Source organism: Strigops habroptila, chromosome 3 (genome assembly GCF_004027225.2).
Source record: "Strigops habroptila isolate Jane chromosome 3, bStrHab1.2.pri, whole genome shotgun sequence".
Classification (NCBI taxonomy): domain Eukaryota; kingdom Metazoa; phylum Chordata; class Aves; order Psittaciformes; family Psittacidae; genus Strigops; species Strigops habroptila.
In genome coordinates, this window is record NC_044279.2 from 3,714,713 (window position 1) to 3,730,230 (window position 15,518).

General features: G+C 47.8%; 1 protein-coding gene across 3 annotated transcripts; it reads right to left on the minus strand.

Annotated features, from left to right (window-relative positions):
- Positions 1-11,567: 11,567 nt before the first annotated feature.
- On the minus strand, positions 11,568-15,163 carry LOC115605941 (WAS/WASL-interacting protein family member 1-like). Of its 3 annotated transcripts, none has more exons than XR_003990761.1 (3): positions 13,858-14,354; positions 13,532-13,627; positions 11,568-13,082 (listed from the first exon to the last, which is right to left on the minus strand). XR_003990761.1 is itself a non-coding variant. In XM_030481088.1 (3 exons), the coding sequence occupies exons 1-3, from the start codon at positions 15,122-15,124 to the stop codon at positions 12,702-12,704; spliced, it is 729 nt and encodes a 242-aa protein (XP_030336948.1). In that variant the 5' UTR covers positions 15,125-15,163; the 3' UTR covers positions 11,568-12,701. The 3 variants fall into 3 exon arrangements, 2 of the variants coding, with proteins under 2 accessions (XP_030336948.1, XP_030336949.1); XM_030481088.1 differs by lacking the exon at positions 13,858-14,354 and adding an exon at positions 14,646-15,163 and having other exon boundaries at positions 11,568-12,855; XM_030481089.1 differs by lacking the exon at positions 13,858-14,354 and adding an exon at positions 14,646-15,163.
- Positions 15,164-15,518: the final 355 nt, after the last annotated feature.

Genomic DNA, 15,518 nt, shown 5'->3' on the forward strand with positions numbered 1-15,518 from the left:
GTGCATAATGATTCAGAGGTTTTATCATCACATACCTTTATCCAGAGGACATCGTACGAACCCATCTATCTGCAACACGATTTCCCCTTGTTAAGGTTGCAGCCGTGACTTAAGTGCAGGGAAAGAGAATGCAGAAGACTTCAGACGCTCTCCCAAGGAATTGTTGCTGTCGTTCATCCAGCTGGTCAGGATGTGATGATCGGGATCAGTTACTCAGCAACTGATCTGGCACTGGTCTCCTTTGACTTAAGGTCCTGTAGACTCACTTGAACTTGCACACAGAAATAAGTTCTCCTAAGGACAGACAGAGACTCCTCTTGGAAACGTAGTATTTCTTGTGAATCCTGGAATTCCTTTGAATTGGAGGGAGGAGTTTATTTTTTCCACTGGGGAGCTGACTGTTTGTGAATCAGCCTTCTGAAGAAGAATTAAATCTAGTGATAATTTAAGGACAGGACGATCTTTTGGCAACGCCATGATGCAAACTTGACATTTTCAGGTTATAAACCTCAAGCAAATAAAAGCAGAAAGAAGAATGGCTTCGGAAAAGTTCCATTGGGCTATAAGTCAGAAGTTGTTCCACAACATTTTATCTCTGAAATGTCATGCTGTACTGGCCTCAAAGCAAGAAGAACAGACGGTTCATCTAATACAATTATTTTAGGATCCTTTCATCATGAACTGTGTGCATGCCAAAATGAAAACGTATCATGGGAAAGCATTTCTCATTGAAGCCTGAATCTCCTCCCTAATGTTTATTCTATGTCATGGAGAACACGAGGGGCCAGATACACTCTGGGTTAAAAACACTGGCATCGGTTCTTGCAACACAAACCTGGCAGGGATTCAGGACGTGACAGCCGAAGGAGGCTGCAATCTCCCTTGTACCAACAACCACTTGATGCTGAGTGCTGGCAAGTGAGGAAAGAGGATGGGGAAGAGCAATATGAAGCGTGCCATGGAGGCTCACTCCCTTCTGCAGCTGCTGGCTGGCACCCTGGATCCCAGCCACAGCAGCGAAGCTGTGTCCCACATGCCTGCAAGGTGCAGAGGAGGTGGGTAGCAGCAATATCCTACTCTTCATAGAATCATAGAATGGTTTGGGTTGGAAGGGACCTTAAAGCTCATCCAGTTCCAACCCCCTGCCATGGGCACGGACACCTTCCACTAGAGCAGGTTGCTCCAAGCCCCTGTGTCCAACCTGGCCTTGAACACTGCCAGGGATGGGGCAGCCACAGCTTCTCTGGGCACCCTGTGCCAGCGCCTCAGCACCCTCACAGGGAAGAGCTTCTGCCTCAGAGCTCATCTCAGTCTCCCCTCTGGCAGGTTAAAGCCATTCCCCTTGGCCTGTCCCTACAGGCCCTTGTCCAAAGCCCCTCTCCAGGTTTCCTGGAGCCCCTTTAGGCACTGGAGCTGCTCTAAGGTCTCCCCTTCAGGAGCCTTCTCTTCTCCAGGCTGCCCCAGCCCAGCTCTCTCAGCCTGGCTCCAGAGCAGAGCTGCTCCAGCCCTCGCAGCAGCTCCGGGGCCTCCTCTGGACTCAAGCAGGTTTGCTATAAACCCCTCTTGAACTGATATAAAAACCCCTGCATGGTGGTGATCTGTACCTCCTTGCAAGGGCTCTTTGCCATCCTCGGTGGCAAATCAATGTCTTCTCCAGCTTCAAGAACACCCTGAAGTCTTTTCCCTTAAAAAGAAAACCTTCTGGTTCTGTTACTGGAGTTCTGGTTGCTGTAAAATTCCCTTTTACTCTCAGCATGTTCCCATTTAGCGGATTATTTGGGCTATTTTATTACTCCTACATCCTGGGCCACTGCCCTCTGTCTTGCAAACATGATCTATACTGTGAACAACAGTGACACGGCATTTTGCTGCGTTTAATCTTGTTTCCTCGCTGCTTTCCTCCCATGGCTCTGGTAGCACTGACTTTCACGTCATCTGCAAGTTTATTGGTGATGATTTTCATCATTTCCTCTGGGTCAATCCTAAAGACACTGAACAATCCAGGGTCCAAAATAAATAAATGTAAGACTTCAGGAGCTCTGTTCTAATTGAATTTCAAATTACATTATGAGATCTCTTGCTGAAATAGTTTTTAATCCACTTAGTAGATACCAGATTAGGTTTTGTACCATTTTTCTGTAATTGGGACTGTGTTCAGGAACTGTTCAATAACTTGCAGAAACCTAAATAATTTATAACAGCCTTATCTTTATTAACAAAACTTAGATTCTCATTAAGAAAACATTCGTTTTTCCGACATGACAGGCTTTCCGTAAAGCTGCTCGGGCATATCAATCAGGTTAGCATCCTTTAATTCATTACTAATCATAGCCCGTATCAGATTTTCCTTGATATTATTTGGGATCAGGGTTAAACCAATGAATTCATAATTACCTGGGATTTTTCTATTATATGAAACACAGTCTTCTGGCTTCTGCACAGAGTGTTCTTAGAGATTTATGCACACAGAAACAACACGCTCATGTTTGTTGGCAATCAGCTGGAATGAGCAGCAATACAACAACCCCAGACCCATCCACACAGGATCCCAGCATCAAGCAACTATTTGGGGAGCAAAAGACCTCCAGGGATCTCCAGGCTCCCCTCTCACAGCAGCGTTAACTTCACCTTTTGGTCAGATTTCACACCCAATGGAGTGTTGCAAGGATGGAGATCCCAAAAGCTCTCTGGACTCCTGTTCCAATAGTTGATCACCTTAAATGTAGAGTTTTTCTCCCTAATATCTAGTTGTAATGTCCTTTGCTGCAGTGTGGGTTTATTGTCTCTTGTTCTATCACTGTGCACCTTCAAGAAGAACCTGGCGCTGCCTTTTCTATAATCTCCTACGGGTAGTTAAAAACAGCACTAAGCCTTATCGCCTTAAGCCTGAATAACCTCGACTCTTCTGGGTCCCACCAAGCGTTCTCCATGGGCTCGGTGCTGTAGGTACATGCTGGCTCCAACACAGCAAAATGCTCAGCTTCACCAGCAGCCCCACTGGTGGGGAACACACTGTTCACATACTGGGAGCTACTTATTTACTTGATTATTTTGACAGGCTGAGAGAGCTGGGCTGGGGCAGCCTGGAGAAGAGAAGGCTCCTGCAGGGGAGACCTTAGAGCAGCTCCAGGGCCTAAAGGGGCTCCAGGAAACCTGGAGAGGGGCTTTGGCCAAGGGCCTGGAGGGACAGGCCAAGGGGAATGGCTTTAACCTGCCAGAGGGGAGATTGAGATGAGCTCTGAGGCAGAAGCTCTTCCCTGTGAGGGTGCTGAGGCGCTGGCACAGGGTGCCCAGAGAAGCTGTGGCTGCCCCATCCCTGGCAGTGTTCAAGGCCAGGTTGGACACAGGGGCTTGGAGCAACCTGCTCTAGTGGAAGGTGTCCCTGCCCGTGGCAGGGGGTTGGAACTGGAGGAGCTTTAAGGCCCCTTCCAACCCAAACCAGCCTCTGATTTTGTGATTTACTGTTCTCTGCCAAAAGAGAAGTTGACAGCTATATTAGTCTGGCTTAAATGCTGCCTAAGTCTTTGTACCTGCACTAGGGAGTCCAGAGAGCCTAAGGAAAGCCTCGAGCAAGAGCCACCTATGTCTAGTTAATGAGAAAGAAGAAGCAGCTGGACATCGGTGGAATTGCTGCTTATGCCACTTTGCCAGGTTTATGTTCTTCCTTGTTTACAGATGTAATCACTTTATGAAGAACAGTGACCCAAAGACCTGGGAACTGAGCTTAAACCATTTCATATGGGCCTGGGTTTGTTGTCTGAGTTACTGAAAGATATCAACACAAGTTTTGGTGGGGGGAAAAAAATGCCATCTGTGTGCTGGATGCTGTAAATCTCAAAGGGCAAAGGGATGTCTGAACGCACAGTACACTCAGACTTCTTAATTGCCTTTCCTAAATGCCCACTCAGTCTCCCACTGAGCTGGAGAGGGGTGCCTCAGCATGCAGGTGACCTCTGCACTGCTTACAGCAACCAGCATCTTAATCTACCATCCTAAGAAGAGTTTTAATAAAGCCTCCTAGCTACTCTAAATCTAGGCACTAGGGGGAAGAAGAGGAAGGATATGAGGGGATGGGACATGTCCTCTTTCATCCTTCTGGCTGGAAGCAAAAGTCAGGGCAAGGAATGACATATTGCAGAGGTGAGGATGAGTTTAAGAGATGTATTGATTATTATTATCGATTTGCAATAATAAAGCAAACTAAATAATGGTTTCTTACGTGTCAAATGAGCCATGGGTGCTCTGCAAACAAGGACTGCACAATAACTGCCATGCAAGCCCAGCAGAAGAGCTTTAGAGTGTGTTTGCAGGAGGCTGGCATCAAAAGTTCGGGTGATGGAGTGGAGTTCCTGTGGGGCAAGGAGATTGTAGCTCTCTGAGATTAGGCTCTGACTAACAGGGAGGAGATTGCTGAGAATAGGGAGGTGGAGGTTAATTAAGTTGAAAGAGATAACAAAATGATGGAGTGTTTTCCTCTGAAGGAAGGTGGGATTGAGGGAAACAGAGGAGGGAGAAAGGACACTAAGCTGTACAAAGACTGGAAACAAGACCAGGAAACGATGTCTCTAAAGGAATAGCGTGATCAGAATAGTTGACATTTGCTTGAAGAGGATCTGACTATGGAATAACAGTTTTAAACTTTTAAACTTTACTTTTGCTTGTTTAGGTTTATGGCTTGCAAGTTAGAAGTGAATGCTCAGAATCTGCAAATATATCAGCACATGTTGCCCAGGGAGGTTGTGGATGCTCCATCCCTGGCGGTGTTCAGGGCCAGGTTGGACAGAGCCTTGGACCACGTGGTTTAGGGCAAGGTGTCCCTGCCCGTGGCAGGGGGGTTGGAACTAGATGATCTTAAGGTCCTTTTCAACCCTTACTATTCTATGATTCTATGATTATGGAGGACTAAAATGAGAAAGACCAGGACAAAATGAGTCTCAATCAGGAAGGGATATAGAAGGTGATATAGGAATGTTCTGTAAAGGTATCATCAGAAGAAAGAGGAAAGCAATGGAAATTACACATAAGTGAATTGACAGAAAATCAGAGAATAGAAATAACAGGGGCTTTAACCTGCCAGAGGGGAGACCGAGATGAGCTCTTGGGCAGAAGCTCTTCCCTGTGAGGGTGCTGAGGCGCTGGCACAGGGTGCCCAGAGAAGCTGTGGCTGCCCCATCCCTGGCAGTGCTCAAGGCCAGGTTGGACACAGGGGCTTGGAGCAACCTGCTCTAGTGGAAGGTGTCCCTGCCCGTGGCAGGGGGCTGGAACTGGATGAGATTTAAGGTCCCTTCCAACCCAAACCAGTCTGTAAGTCTATAATAACAACAGAAAAAAGACTGGACCATTCATTATTTTTTATGCTTTAGCCATGGAGGAAACACATAAAAGAAAGATGAACTGCAATTTATCAGGACCACTTTTACCAAGGGGATAGGACGATCCCAAATAGCAAAAGAAACAGTTTAAAATCATTCAAAGAAGTTAGACAAATTCAAGTCAGCAGGACTGGATGAAGTTGCCCCCTAGAGCACTCCAGGCACTATTCAGACCAATCTCTGACTCGTTAGTAATTATCCGGGAGAGCTCATGGAGAACGGGGAAGATCCCAGAGGAGGGGAGAAGGGCAAACACAGTGCCTGTCTTTAAAGAGGGGAATGAAGGACTTAGGGAATTATGCAGCAGTTTAGCATGTAATGCAGAAAAAATAACACAATAAACTGCTAAACAATCAGTTATTATGCACTTGACTGCTAATAGAAAAACATACCATCAACCAGACTGGATTTGTTATAAATAAGTGATGTTTAAACTATCTCATTTCCATCTTTGAACCCAGCAATTGTGTTGCAGAATAAGGGAGAGGGACTATATGTCATACCTTTAGAAATAAACAGGGGTTTTAACATCGGTTTATATGACATTCCCATAAACTGATGGGGAACTAAGATCTCCGTGAAATCATCTTAAGCCACGCTTGCATTCATTACAAGAATTACTAATTCTTTTCCTTTGGATTTAGAGGGCTTTCCAAATGGGCTCCCACAGGGTTCACTCCTGGAGCCGACTCTCATATTTTCATTAGTTTCTTGGATGACGAAATAAAGCATATTTAATTACTCTGGAGGATGTGCTCAAAAATATTGCTGGGAAATGGGAATCATAGTATGAAATCAACCAGATGTGGTTCACGATGCTCATGAGCAACAAAATACGTCAGTGCAAAGCAGCAAATCACTGTTGAAGCAGCCCTCGAAAGGAAAAAGAAGCAGGAACAAGACACTGAACAGCACACAGCTGCTACAGAAGAAGACAAATCTTATTCTGGGGTGTATGAACAAGAGGGTAATAGGTGAAACATCAGAAGCAGTTTAATAAGAGCTTGATTGAAATACCAGGTTTGGATAGGTTTGGATGTTCTGCTAGGAGAAGGTAGAAGAAAGACGTAGACAAACTGCAGAGGGGCTAGAGGAAAGCAGCAAGGGTTGTAAATGGTTCCAAAAACTTGGAGGATTTTCTTTGCCTTTTTTTCCAAAAGGAGAACAAAAAATAAATGAGAAGATGAAAACTATCTTCTAAGACAGAGGAGACTTATTAAAAGGATATTGGCAATTGTCTGGGTACAACAGAACTAAATGGACTTGGTTTCCTACAAAGATCGTTGTTACTGGATATCTGGGAAAGAAAGAAAACCAACAAAAATCAAACCCAAAATCTTTCTAATTAAAAGCAAATTTCTTTGAATTAAAATTCCTAAATTAATTCCTATTTTTTTCCTCTCTGGAAGTCTATTAACCACTCTCAGTGATGGTTGGATTCTGCTCAGGGCACCAAGGTCTCTTTCCATCTCTACTTTTCCATGAGTCCTCTCCCTAGACGTGCCAATGCTTCCATGTTCCCCGTGCCTGCCCGGAATGCAAAGCACTGATGCAAACCTTGTGTTTGTGCTTTAGCAGAGCTTCAGACACACTGTTGGTGTTAATTAATTATCCAGCAACAGGAGGAAAGCAGCGATACCAAGCGAAGCATGGAGCTTTCCCTGTCCAACAGCAAAATCAATCCTTCCTCCGCTCTGCTGCGGAGTTTCACCACTTTGCTTTTCTAATGTACAAATATAGCTCTATTTGAGCAGAGCCAAGAACCTCCTTGTCTGCAGACTTCCCACAGCCAGCATGTGGTTGAAAGGGGGGTGAATGTGGTACTGGGGTCCTCACTTCCAAGGGCTAGAAAGATCAGTGAAAGGGCTAGAAAGATCAGTGAGTATATGGGAATACAAAGCAGTTGTGCAAAAACAGATAGTGCATTGCAAGGAAACAAGAGCGTGTCTCACTCTTCCATGACAAAGAAATAAATAGGAGTAATACATGGACAAAGTTTGCCAGTTGGTGGTTCAAGAAGGGCAGGAAAAAGAAGGAGGAATATACTTTCTCTGAACTCTAGGAAGATTATAAGACAATCTGCTGGATGTCTCTGGGTAGAGATAAAGGAAGAGAGAAAGCAAACAAACCCAGAAGCAGTCTCATGGTAGAGTCTATTGTGCATCAACTAATGAAAAAAGGAGATTGAGGAAGGGCTTTTTGAAAACTAAAGGGGTCATGCAATGAGCAAGTGCTGGTGGACATGGAGGAAAATGATACATCAAGGTCAAGGCCATTGTGAATGTTAAAGTGAGAAAGAAGAGGAAAAGAAGAAGGAATTTAACATTTTGACTGCTGCTCAGCACAGCCCTGGGGTGTTAGGGAATTTTCTGGTACTCTGAAGGTGTCATCTTCTCCCTTCATATATAGCACCAAGTTCTCAATGATCAGATGGAATGGACAGGTTTCTGTGGGCATCTTCTTGTAAAACACTGTTTATTCCATACAAGTAACATGACCATAGACTGCACTTCTGGATGTAGATGTGCAGCATGGTTTTTGGGAGGGAACAATGTTCATCTGTACTTCTTGGAGAGGAAGCAACTGTGTGCTGGTCAGCTCTAAGTGATCATGGGGAGTCACTGGTACCTGTGAATTTGTTGCTGTATTTTACTTGAATATCTACCAAAGGCATGATACCAAAGGTTTTCAACCTAAAAATCACTTTATAGACCTTGCACGATGCTCGTAGCGTCTTCATTCATCAAATAAATAATTCCCATTCTCAGAAGGATGAAACAAAGCGTTAAATCATTTATATTAGGCAAATTTTGATAAGCCTTAAAGGTGAGACCCCCTTTGTTCACTGAAGAAATGAGGTGTAAAATCACCGTTCATACGGCCTGTGCTCTGCTCCGCTTGGCTGCCTATGGGACACCGGGGTGGCTGCAGCTAGAACACTTCACGAGTTGCTGCTGAAAAGGTGCATGAGGAAATGATCAGAGAGGGTAGGATGTGGTTAAAGCCTCGGTTTGCTGACTGGAGCTAATGTGAGGGAAGCATATTATGTCTCACATCCATTAAGGCCTCCAGCAATCACCTCCCACTAAGACGAAGGAGCAGCGGAGGAGGAATTGTGACTTCCTGAGTCCCAGTAGCTCCTGGAGCTGTTCCTGTTAATATTCAATTATGTGCTGCCCTGGACTTAGAGCGCTGAACAGCATCTCACTGCAGCCCCAAGGCTCAGCTGCAACAAACACAGCTGCAGGAGGCCGAGCCGCAGTGAGAAACAACCCCAAAAGAGGGTTGCCACACCTCCAGCTGCCTGTGCGGAACCAGCACAGAGGAGGAACCATGCTGTCCACCCCCTGCCTTCTCCATCTCCCTTCTCCAGGCAGTGTGGCTTTGGGGAAGAGGCTACGGATAGGAACTGGTTATACTGTAGGCATGGTCATCAGACCCATTTTTCCTCCCTGTTTTTTATCGTGGATGTGCCAATTGGCCATGTAATGCTTTGCATGCTCTTCCTCTCCATCTCATACCACGTAGCTTCTGCTACAGCTTTTCCTTCACCTCACCCCCCTAACCCTGAATGTCTCCCATCCCTATTGACCCATCCACTGCCTGATAAACCCCCTCCTCTTCCAGATCATGGTATTAACTTGACATTTGCAAAAGGTCGCTGTGTTCGCTCTGCCTGAGTGTCACATTGCTCACTCTTTTGTATTTTTGTTTTGTAAGCCCTTCAAGGCAGAGGTGATCTCCTAGGGTATGACTACAGAGTGCCCTGGAAAGCGAGGCCCATGATCTCAGTTGGTGTCTGGCAGCTGTAACAGATAATAAAGTGCTCCTTGATGGAGAGGCTGGCTCTGGTTGTACAGATTAATTATCAGAGGTTAATGAATCTTAACCTATGTGTAAAAGTCTTCCTTCCAGATCCAGAAGAGTTCCATACACAACATCTCAAGGAAGAACAACTATTATCATAGTATTAGAGAATCTCAGACTGGTTAGGGCTGGAAGGGACCTTAAAGCTCCTCCAGCTCCAACCCCCTGCCATGGGCACGGACACCTTCCACTAGAGCAGGTTGCTCCAAGCCCCTGTGTCCAACCTGGCCTTGAACACTGCCAGGGATGGGGCAGCCACAGCTTCTCTGGGCACCCTGTGCCAGCGCCTCAGCACCCTCACAGGGAAGAGCTTCTCCTTAAGAGCTCATCTCAGTCTCCCCTCTGGCAGGTTAAAGCCATTCCCCTTGGCCTGTCCCTACAGGCCCTTGTCCAAAGCTCCTCTCCAGGTTTCCTGTAGCCCCTTTAGGCACTGGAGCTGCTCTAAGGTCTCCCCTTCAGGAGCCTTCTCTTCTCCAGCTGAACAAGTTTTAAAGAGTACCAGTGCCAGATCATTCTTGTGCTTCCAGGAGTCCATCCAGCCCATGCGATGTTCCTAGAGCATATGCCATTTGTGACTGCTGCAGGAACAAATACAGGACGTAAGGGAGGTGACACACAACATGCATTTTGTGCACCCAGTTGATGCACATGAAGGCACAGATTTTTTTAGCTTGCAGTTTGTCACACTGAAACTGTTTGATGCATCAAACTAATTGCAATTGAGATGAGAGCATATGTTATACACAGTGTTAGGATGGCTGTCCTGCAGGGGCTGGTCCCAGCAACGCACAGCTGGGAGAGAAAGGATGTACAAAATAAGCCTGTGCTCTCAGGTAGGAACGGGTCTGATCCTGTCCTCTGGTCCTGACCTGACCATCATCCCTGTGTTTGCCTCCCAGCATAACCGTAGGTGAAGATGCAGGGCTAGAGCTTTGCCATGCCATACTCTCAGTTAGGCACTTGGGAGGGCTCCAGCCTAGCTAGAAACTCAAACATTTCCTTTCTACCCATGAGGAGACACCCCAGGCTTGGCTCTTCTTAAGCATAAGCCAACTCTGAGCTTCAGCTACAGTGAGGCTGGACCAGAAAGGCAGATAGGAGAGTGGGGCTGTAGGACTCAGCAGGGTCAAGCCTCTGGTTGAGGCTGCTCTTCTCTTGGTGATGCAGGCATCTCCTACAGCAACACATCTACTGACTGTATTTGGAAGAGGTGTGGATGGGGGATCCTTGCCCATAGCTTTAGTGCTAAGACCAACTAGACTGATAAGCCATGCTAGCTTGAAGAACAGCCTGACCTGGCTCCTCTGCCGTGGTTTGCTTTGGGGGTGATACAAAAGCTCGGTCGTTACCCAAAACTCCATAAATGCATTCCCAGGCACTAGCTTTTCCCTTGCATATGGTGGTATTCCTTAAAATCCTCTACTGTTTTGTTTTGGAAACAACTCGTTCCCTCAACTATCCTGCTTCCTCTGCTTCTCCATGACATCCCTTGCCTGAGAGCGAAAACTACACCAGGCAGGGTACGGCAGTGCTGGGGCTCAGTGTAGCTACATATAGGTTACTCAGCTGGTACACATGGGTTGGGTGGCTGGGAGGTGCCTGCCAGCCCTGATGTGTTATGGCTAAGTTCTGCTTCAGTATCTGATCCAGGTCTTTCCCTGCTGCCCTTGTACAACTTGCAGGAATATGAGTGTGTCTTTAAAATACCTGTTTTCTGCCCAAATTCATCCAAAATTCATCAATGGGTTGAGAAGCTTTGGGGAGAAGGGGACGGCCACGAATGTGAACAGCAAAGCAGCACAGCAGAACCTTTATTTCCTTAGGGAGGCAGCCTGAAGAGATCTAAGCGTTTATTTTCATCTGTTGCTGAGCTTACGACCCACACAAATAACAGGGAAAAGCGAGCGAGCAGCCGACTGCAGAATGGGAACAGGGAAAATGACTCAGCAAGCTTGGCACCAAGCTGGAGAAGATGCAGGTACATTATAACCTTGCTTGAGCATCAGTCTCGTCCGCGACCTGACGTAGAAAGAGCAGCTAGTGTAAGTATTTGCATCCCATGGAAACATTGCTTCTGATAAGTGGATTTAACTCTGCTCTTGCAAACAGGAGCAGAGCAGGTGAGAGGCTGCCTTTATATTCACCAGTAAACGAGAGTAAAAGTTGAATGTAAACCTCTCATTGCTTTTTAGATATCCTTTATTTTCCTGTTATTAGTTGACAAATAGCTGATGAATTATAGTTTCGTGCTTTGTTCGTGTCATTTTCCCCAAGATCAGTACTTCCTGCTGCATCACCTTAGAAACTCCATCAACAAACACTCTGCTCTACATGTAAACAAAGCTTTCTTTTACCCTCTTTTTGACAGCAGGCAGTCTTTTAAAACCGGAACATTTCAGGTTCTCTGGGCTATTTGCCCCAATTTCACAATTTGGGTTTGGTTTTGAGGGCCTGTCAGCATTGTTTATACTTAGATCTGTTCGAGCAGTGAGTGGCAAAGAAAATATATTGCTGCAAATTGCTTTCTGGAACGGGGCTTTCTGCTGTCAAGAGTCTAAATGAAACTGCACTTTCTAACACGTGGGAACTAAAGAGTGAAATGAATTAGAAGAAGTGAAAGGAGAAGATTTGGTTTCAGCGACAAAAAATTAATTAAAATGAAGCAAAGACAACGTTGAGAAGTAAGCAGGACCACGTCCAAAGCTCGAGCTCTAATAGAACCCAGGGGTGTTACCTCTAACAGAGGAACTGAAGAACTCTGCTGGGCGCTTTAACCATTTCCTTGTGGAATAGCATCAGATCTCGTCCTGACCCCATGAGAAAGGTCTTTCTTTTGCTGTGGAAAAATAGGACTGGAGCCCTATAAAGTTTTCTGACTTGTTTTCACAAGATGAGCATTTCCCAGGTAGCTGCTGTTAAACCACAGATTAATCTAAGAGCAAATGGGGGGGATTTTATTTGGCTGTTTTAAAAACCTGCAGAGGAACCTCGGTACTGAGCCTCCTGTGATCTGCCACACCAGAGTCCATCAGTCAGGGATTAATTTATTTTAAGGCAGATATTAAAACCTACCACATGCTGAAGGATTTCCCTACATGTGCACTTCAACGGGATGCTTTAAATCCTCTGCATGCGTGTTATGTGCATGCTGGTGTTTATTCAAAACTTCTTCGTTCACAGGCAGACACAGACTTCGACTTCCTCAGGCCTTTCCAAGGAACATAAACTTGGGAAGGGAGAGAGAAGAGTCATCTTTAAACCTCGTGTCTTTGAAAGTAAGTGTTTGAAGGAAACAGGCTCAGGCAGAAGGAGATTGTAAAGATTTTCTAACAAGGTTTTTTAAAAGGAGGCAGAATTCCTGCTCTTTCTTAGCACAAAACCTTGCAAGAATTTAAAGCAAACTGGAGGAAAAGAACCCTATTTACAGAAATGGATCATTTTGCTTTTCTGCTCGGCCGTAACCTAAAGCATTTTGCCTCGACAACATGAAATGAAGCTGTGTGATGATGCGCTGTCAGTGCTGCCACCGCCACTCTGCCTCCTGCAAATCTCCCAACAGCGATGTCCCTGTCGGAGCCCAGCGAGGGAGCGACGCCTTCTCCTTCCAGCCGAAATCCTGCGCCAGGAAAACTCATCCTCCAGCTCTGTAAAACACAGCTCGGGTTTGCAGCAAGCGGCTCATTGCTGTTTCTGAGGGTTGGTGTGGGCTAGGTAACTCTCTTCCCATGACACAGCAGAACAGCAACAGCAGCAGCAGCAGAGTAAAAACAGATCGGTTCTGGCAGTACTCCTAGAAGACTACTTTATATCCCAGCCCCAGCTTGTTTCTTCTTTAAGGGTGATCTGGAGAAGGGAATATGGAATAAAAAGACGCGTAGTGAGGTAAGGAAATAAGGCCCAGGGGGGTGGAAAGCGGGGCACGCTGGAGCTCGACTTTGTGGCAGTGGGACAATCTGGATAAAATGGTAGAAAGGAACCCAGAGGAAGAAATCCCCCTAAAAGTGGATGGGAAAAGATGGATAAAAAAAGATGGAGCATAGGGTGGATAGAGGGAAGACGCTGGGAAGAAGGAAAGAAAGGAGGATGAACTGCTCCTCACTTGGTTAACTCTTTTGAGCTAAAATCATTAATAATTCCTACAAAATTCCTGTAAAACTTGAAAAATAATAGTAGAGGTACCTATACACGGTTACATACATACCTATACAGTGCACAGGCACTCGGAAATGAGCGGGGTAGAGCACAGGTACTTCAACTCCAACAGCTTTAGTGGGAGAGTGAAGGGATTTTACCTGCCGACAATACCAGGATCGGGCCTGTGAGGTCTGTCCGGGCGGCTCCGGTCCCTCCTGCGGCTGATGGTACATGTGAGGGGCATCAGCGTCAACCTGCAGACAGCAAAAGGGTTGATTATATTGCTCCCTTCAGGAAAACTCGGTGGGACACTGAAGAAGTGAAATTCCGAAGTTAAAATCTATTGCATCTGTGGGTCACGCTTTAATCTGCCGGGGGGCTGTGACTTCTATGGAAGCTGTAAAGAGGGAATGAATGCGGCACCTTGTCCTCGTTCAGTTTTTAACAGCAAATCTATCCCTCTGTACAAACCAGACCCTTAAACCTCGCACTTGACCACTGCGATGCCACTGTTTCAGGAGCAGAATTTGGGGAGCTCCTGCGGGAAACACGCAGTACATTCCATAGAGAAAAAACCGGGACCCCCCCGTGCATCGCCAGGCAGAGGTTTGGCGCTGGAGCTGGTGGGCTTTATGTCCCAAATCTCATCCCAAATCCTGGGGGTAGGAGGAGAGCTGGGAAAACAAACCCACTTCAGCACCGCAGGCGGAACAGCAGCCTGAGGAACGCGGGCAGGCGGCGGGACCCCGGGGGCTGCTCCAGGGGCGGAAAAACGGCTCCGTTCTCCCCTTTTTCGCTCCTCTGTTTTGTACACGGGGGTTGCGTTGTTGCAGTGGCGAGCGTACGGCTCCTTCCAGCGCCTGCAGCCCGCCGTGGAGAACCGGCGGTGTTACAGGTGAGAGCGGGGAATCGCTCCCCCTCCAACCGGCGGTTCACCGCCGCCGCCGGCAGCCCCGCACGGCACCGCTCCCATCTCCAGCCGCCTCAGCCTCGCACCAACAAGGAGTTTTTTCCTCCTTTATATTACTTTTTTAGTTTTCTTTCTATTTCTTTACGTCCCAACCGCTCCCAGCACCCACCGTGGCCGCAGACGAGCACCACATATCCCGCACCGTCCAGCAGCGGGGTCCACCGCTTAGAGGTGCTCGCTCGGCTGTTTCCCTTCAGCTACCAGCGGTGTAAAGAGAAGGAGGAAACCCAAAAAAACAACCCCCAAACCCCATTATCCTTATGAATAGTAATAACGATAATAAAGCAAGCGCAGCTACTCGCCTTGACCCGCAAGGCTGAGGGCGGTAGGGCGTGAGGAGATGCGGGCGATTTGCGGTTAGCGGGGCGGCCCGGCGTTTACTCTCGGTGGGTCCGTTCGGCGGTGTCCGTCGTCGCATGAAAGTCCCCTTTAAGTTTCCATAGAGAGGCCTCCGGGCGTCACATGATGGACATGATATAATGAAACAACGTTGTGCGGAGGGAGGGAAGCGTTCGGGGAGGCGGCGGGGAAGCGGTACCCCCCCTCCCCGGGACCGCCCCGGGTCCCAACCCCGGCCCGCCCGCCGCGCCTGCACCTGTCTCAGCGGCCGGCAGCCCCGCTGATGGGGCTGCGTGTGGTACCGTCCCCAGTTGGAGAAGGGAGAAGGAGGAGGAGGAGAACCGGCCGCTCTCGGAGGTAAGTTACCGGCGGGACGCGGGCTTGGGGAGGGGTGTGTGTGTGTGCTGCCTGAGGGGGTGTCGGTGCGCGGCGGCCGCGCCATGTTTGCGCGGTGGCGGTGTGAAGAGAAGCGGGGTGGTTGTGTTGGGGTACGGGGTAAGGGGAGTGCTTGTGTGTGTGTGTGAGGGGACGGAGCGGGGGTGCCGCGTGTCCCCGCGGAGCGGCGGGCGTGTGCGCGCCCTCCATGTCCGCATTCCAGCTCATGTTGCGCAGATAAAATTCAAACTTGAGGTAAACACAAGCGGCCCGAGGGGGGGGTGGTGGTGGTGGTGTTTGGTGTGAGGAGGGAAGAAGGAGGGAAAGGACGCTCGATCCATCCCGGCTCCCACCGCCCCTTCGCTTCGCCGCTGCTCTCTCCCCGCCCGCGGAGCCCTCACGCACCTGGGCTGCCAGCGCCGAGCACCCCGGCCCGGCTGCTCCGCAGGGGCTGTGCGGGC

Excerpts from the sequence above, each read along its gene's own strand:
- LOC115605941 (XM_030481088.1), bottom strand. The coding sequence starts at position 15,124 with ATGGCGCGGCCGCCGCGCACCGACACCCCCTCAGGCAGCACACACACA. Across the intron at positions 13,628-14,645 it reads CCTCAGCCTTGCGGGTCAAG|GTTGACGCTGATGCCCCTCA; the intron begins GCGAGTAGCTGC and ends TGCTGTCTGCAG. Across the intron at positions 12,856-13,531 it reads GATCCTGGTATTGTCGGCAG|GATTTCGGCTGGAAGGAGAA; the intron begins GTAAAATCCCTT and ends TTCCTGGCGCAG.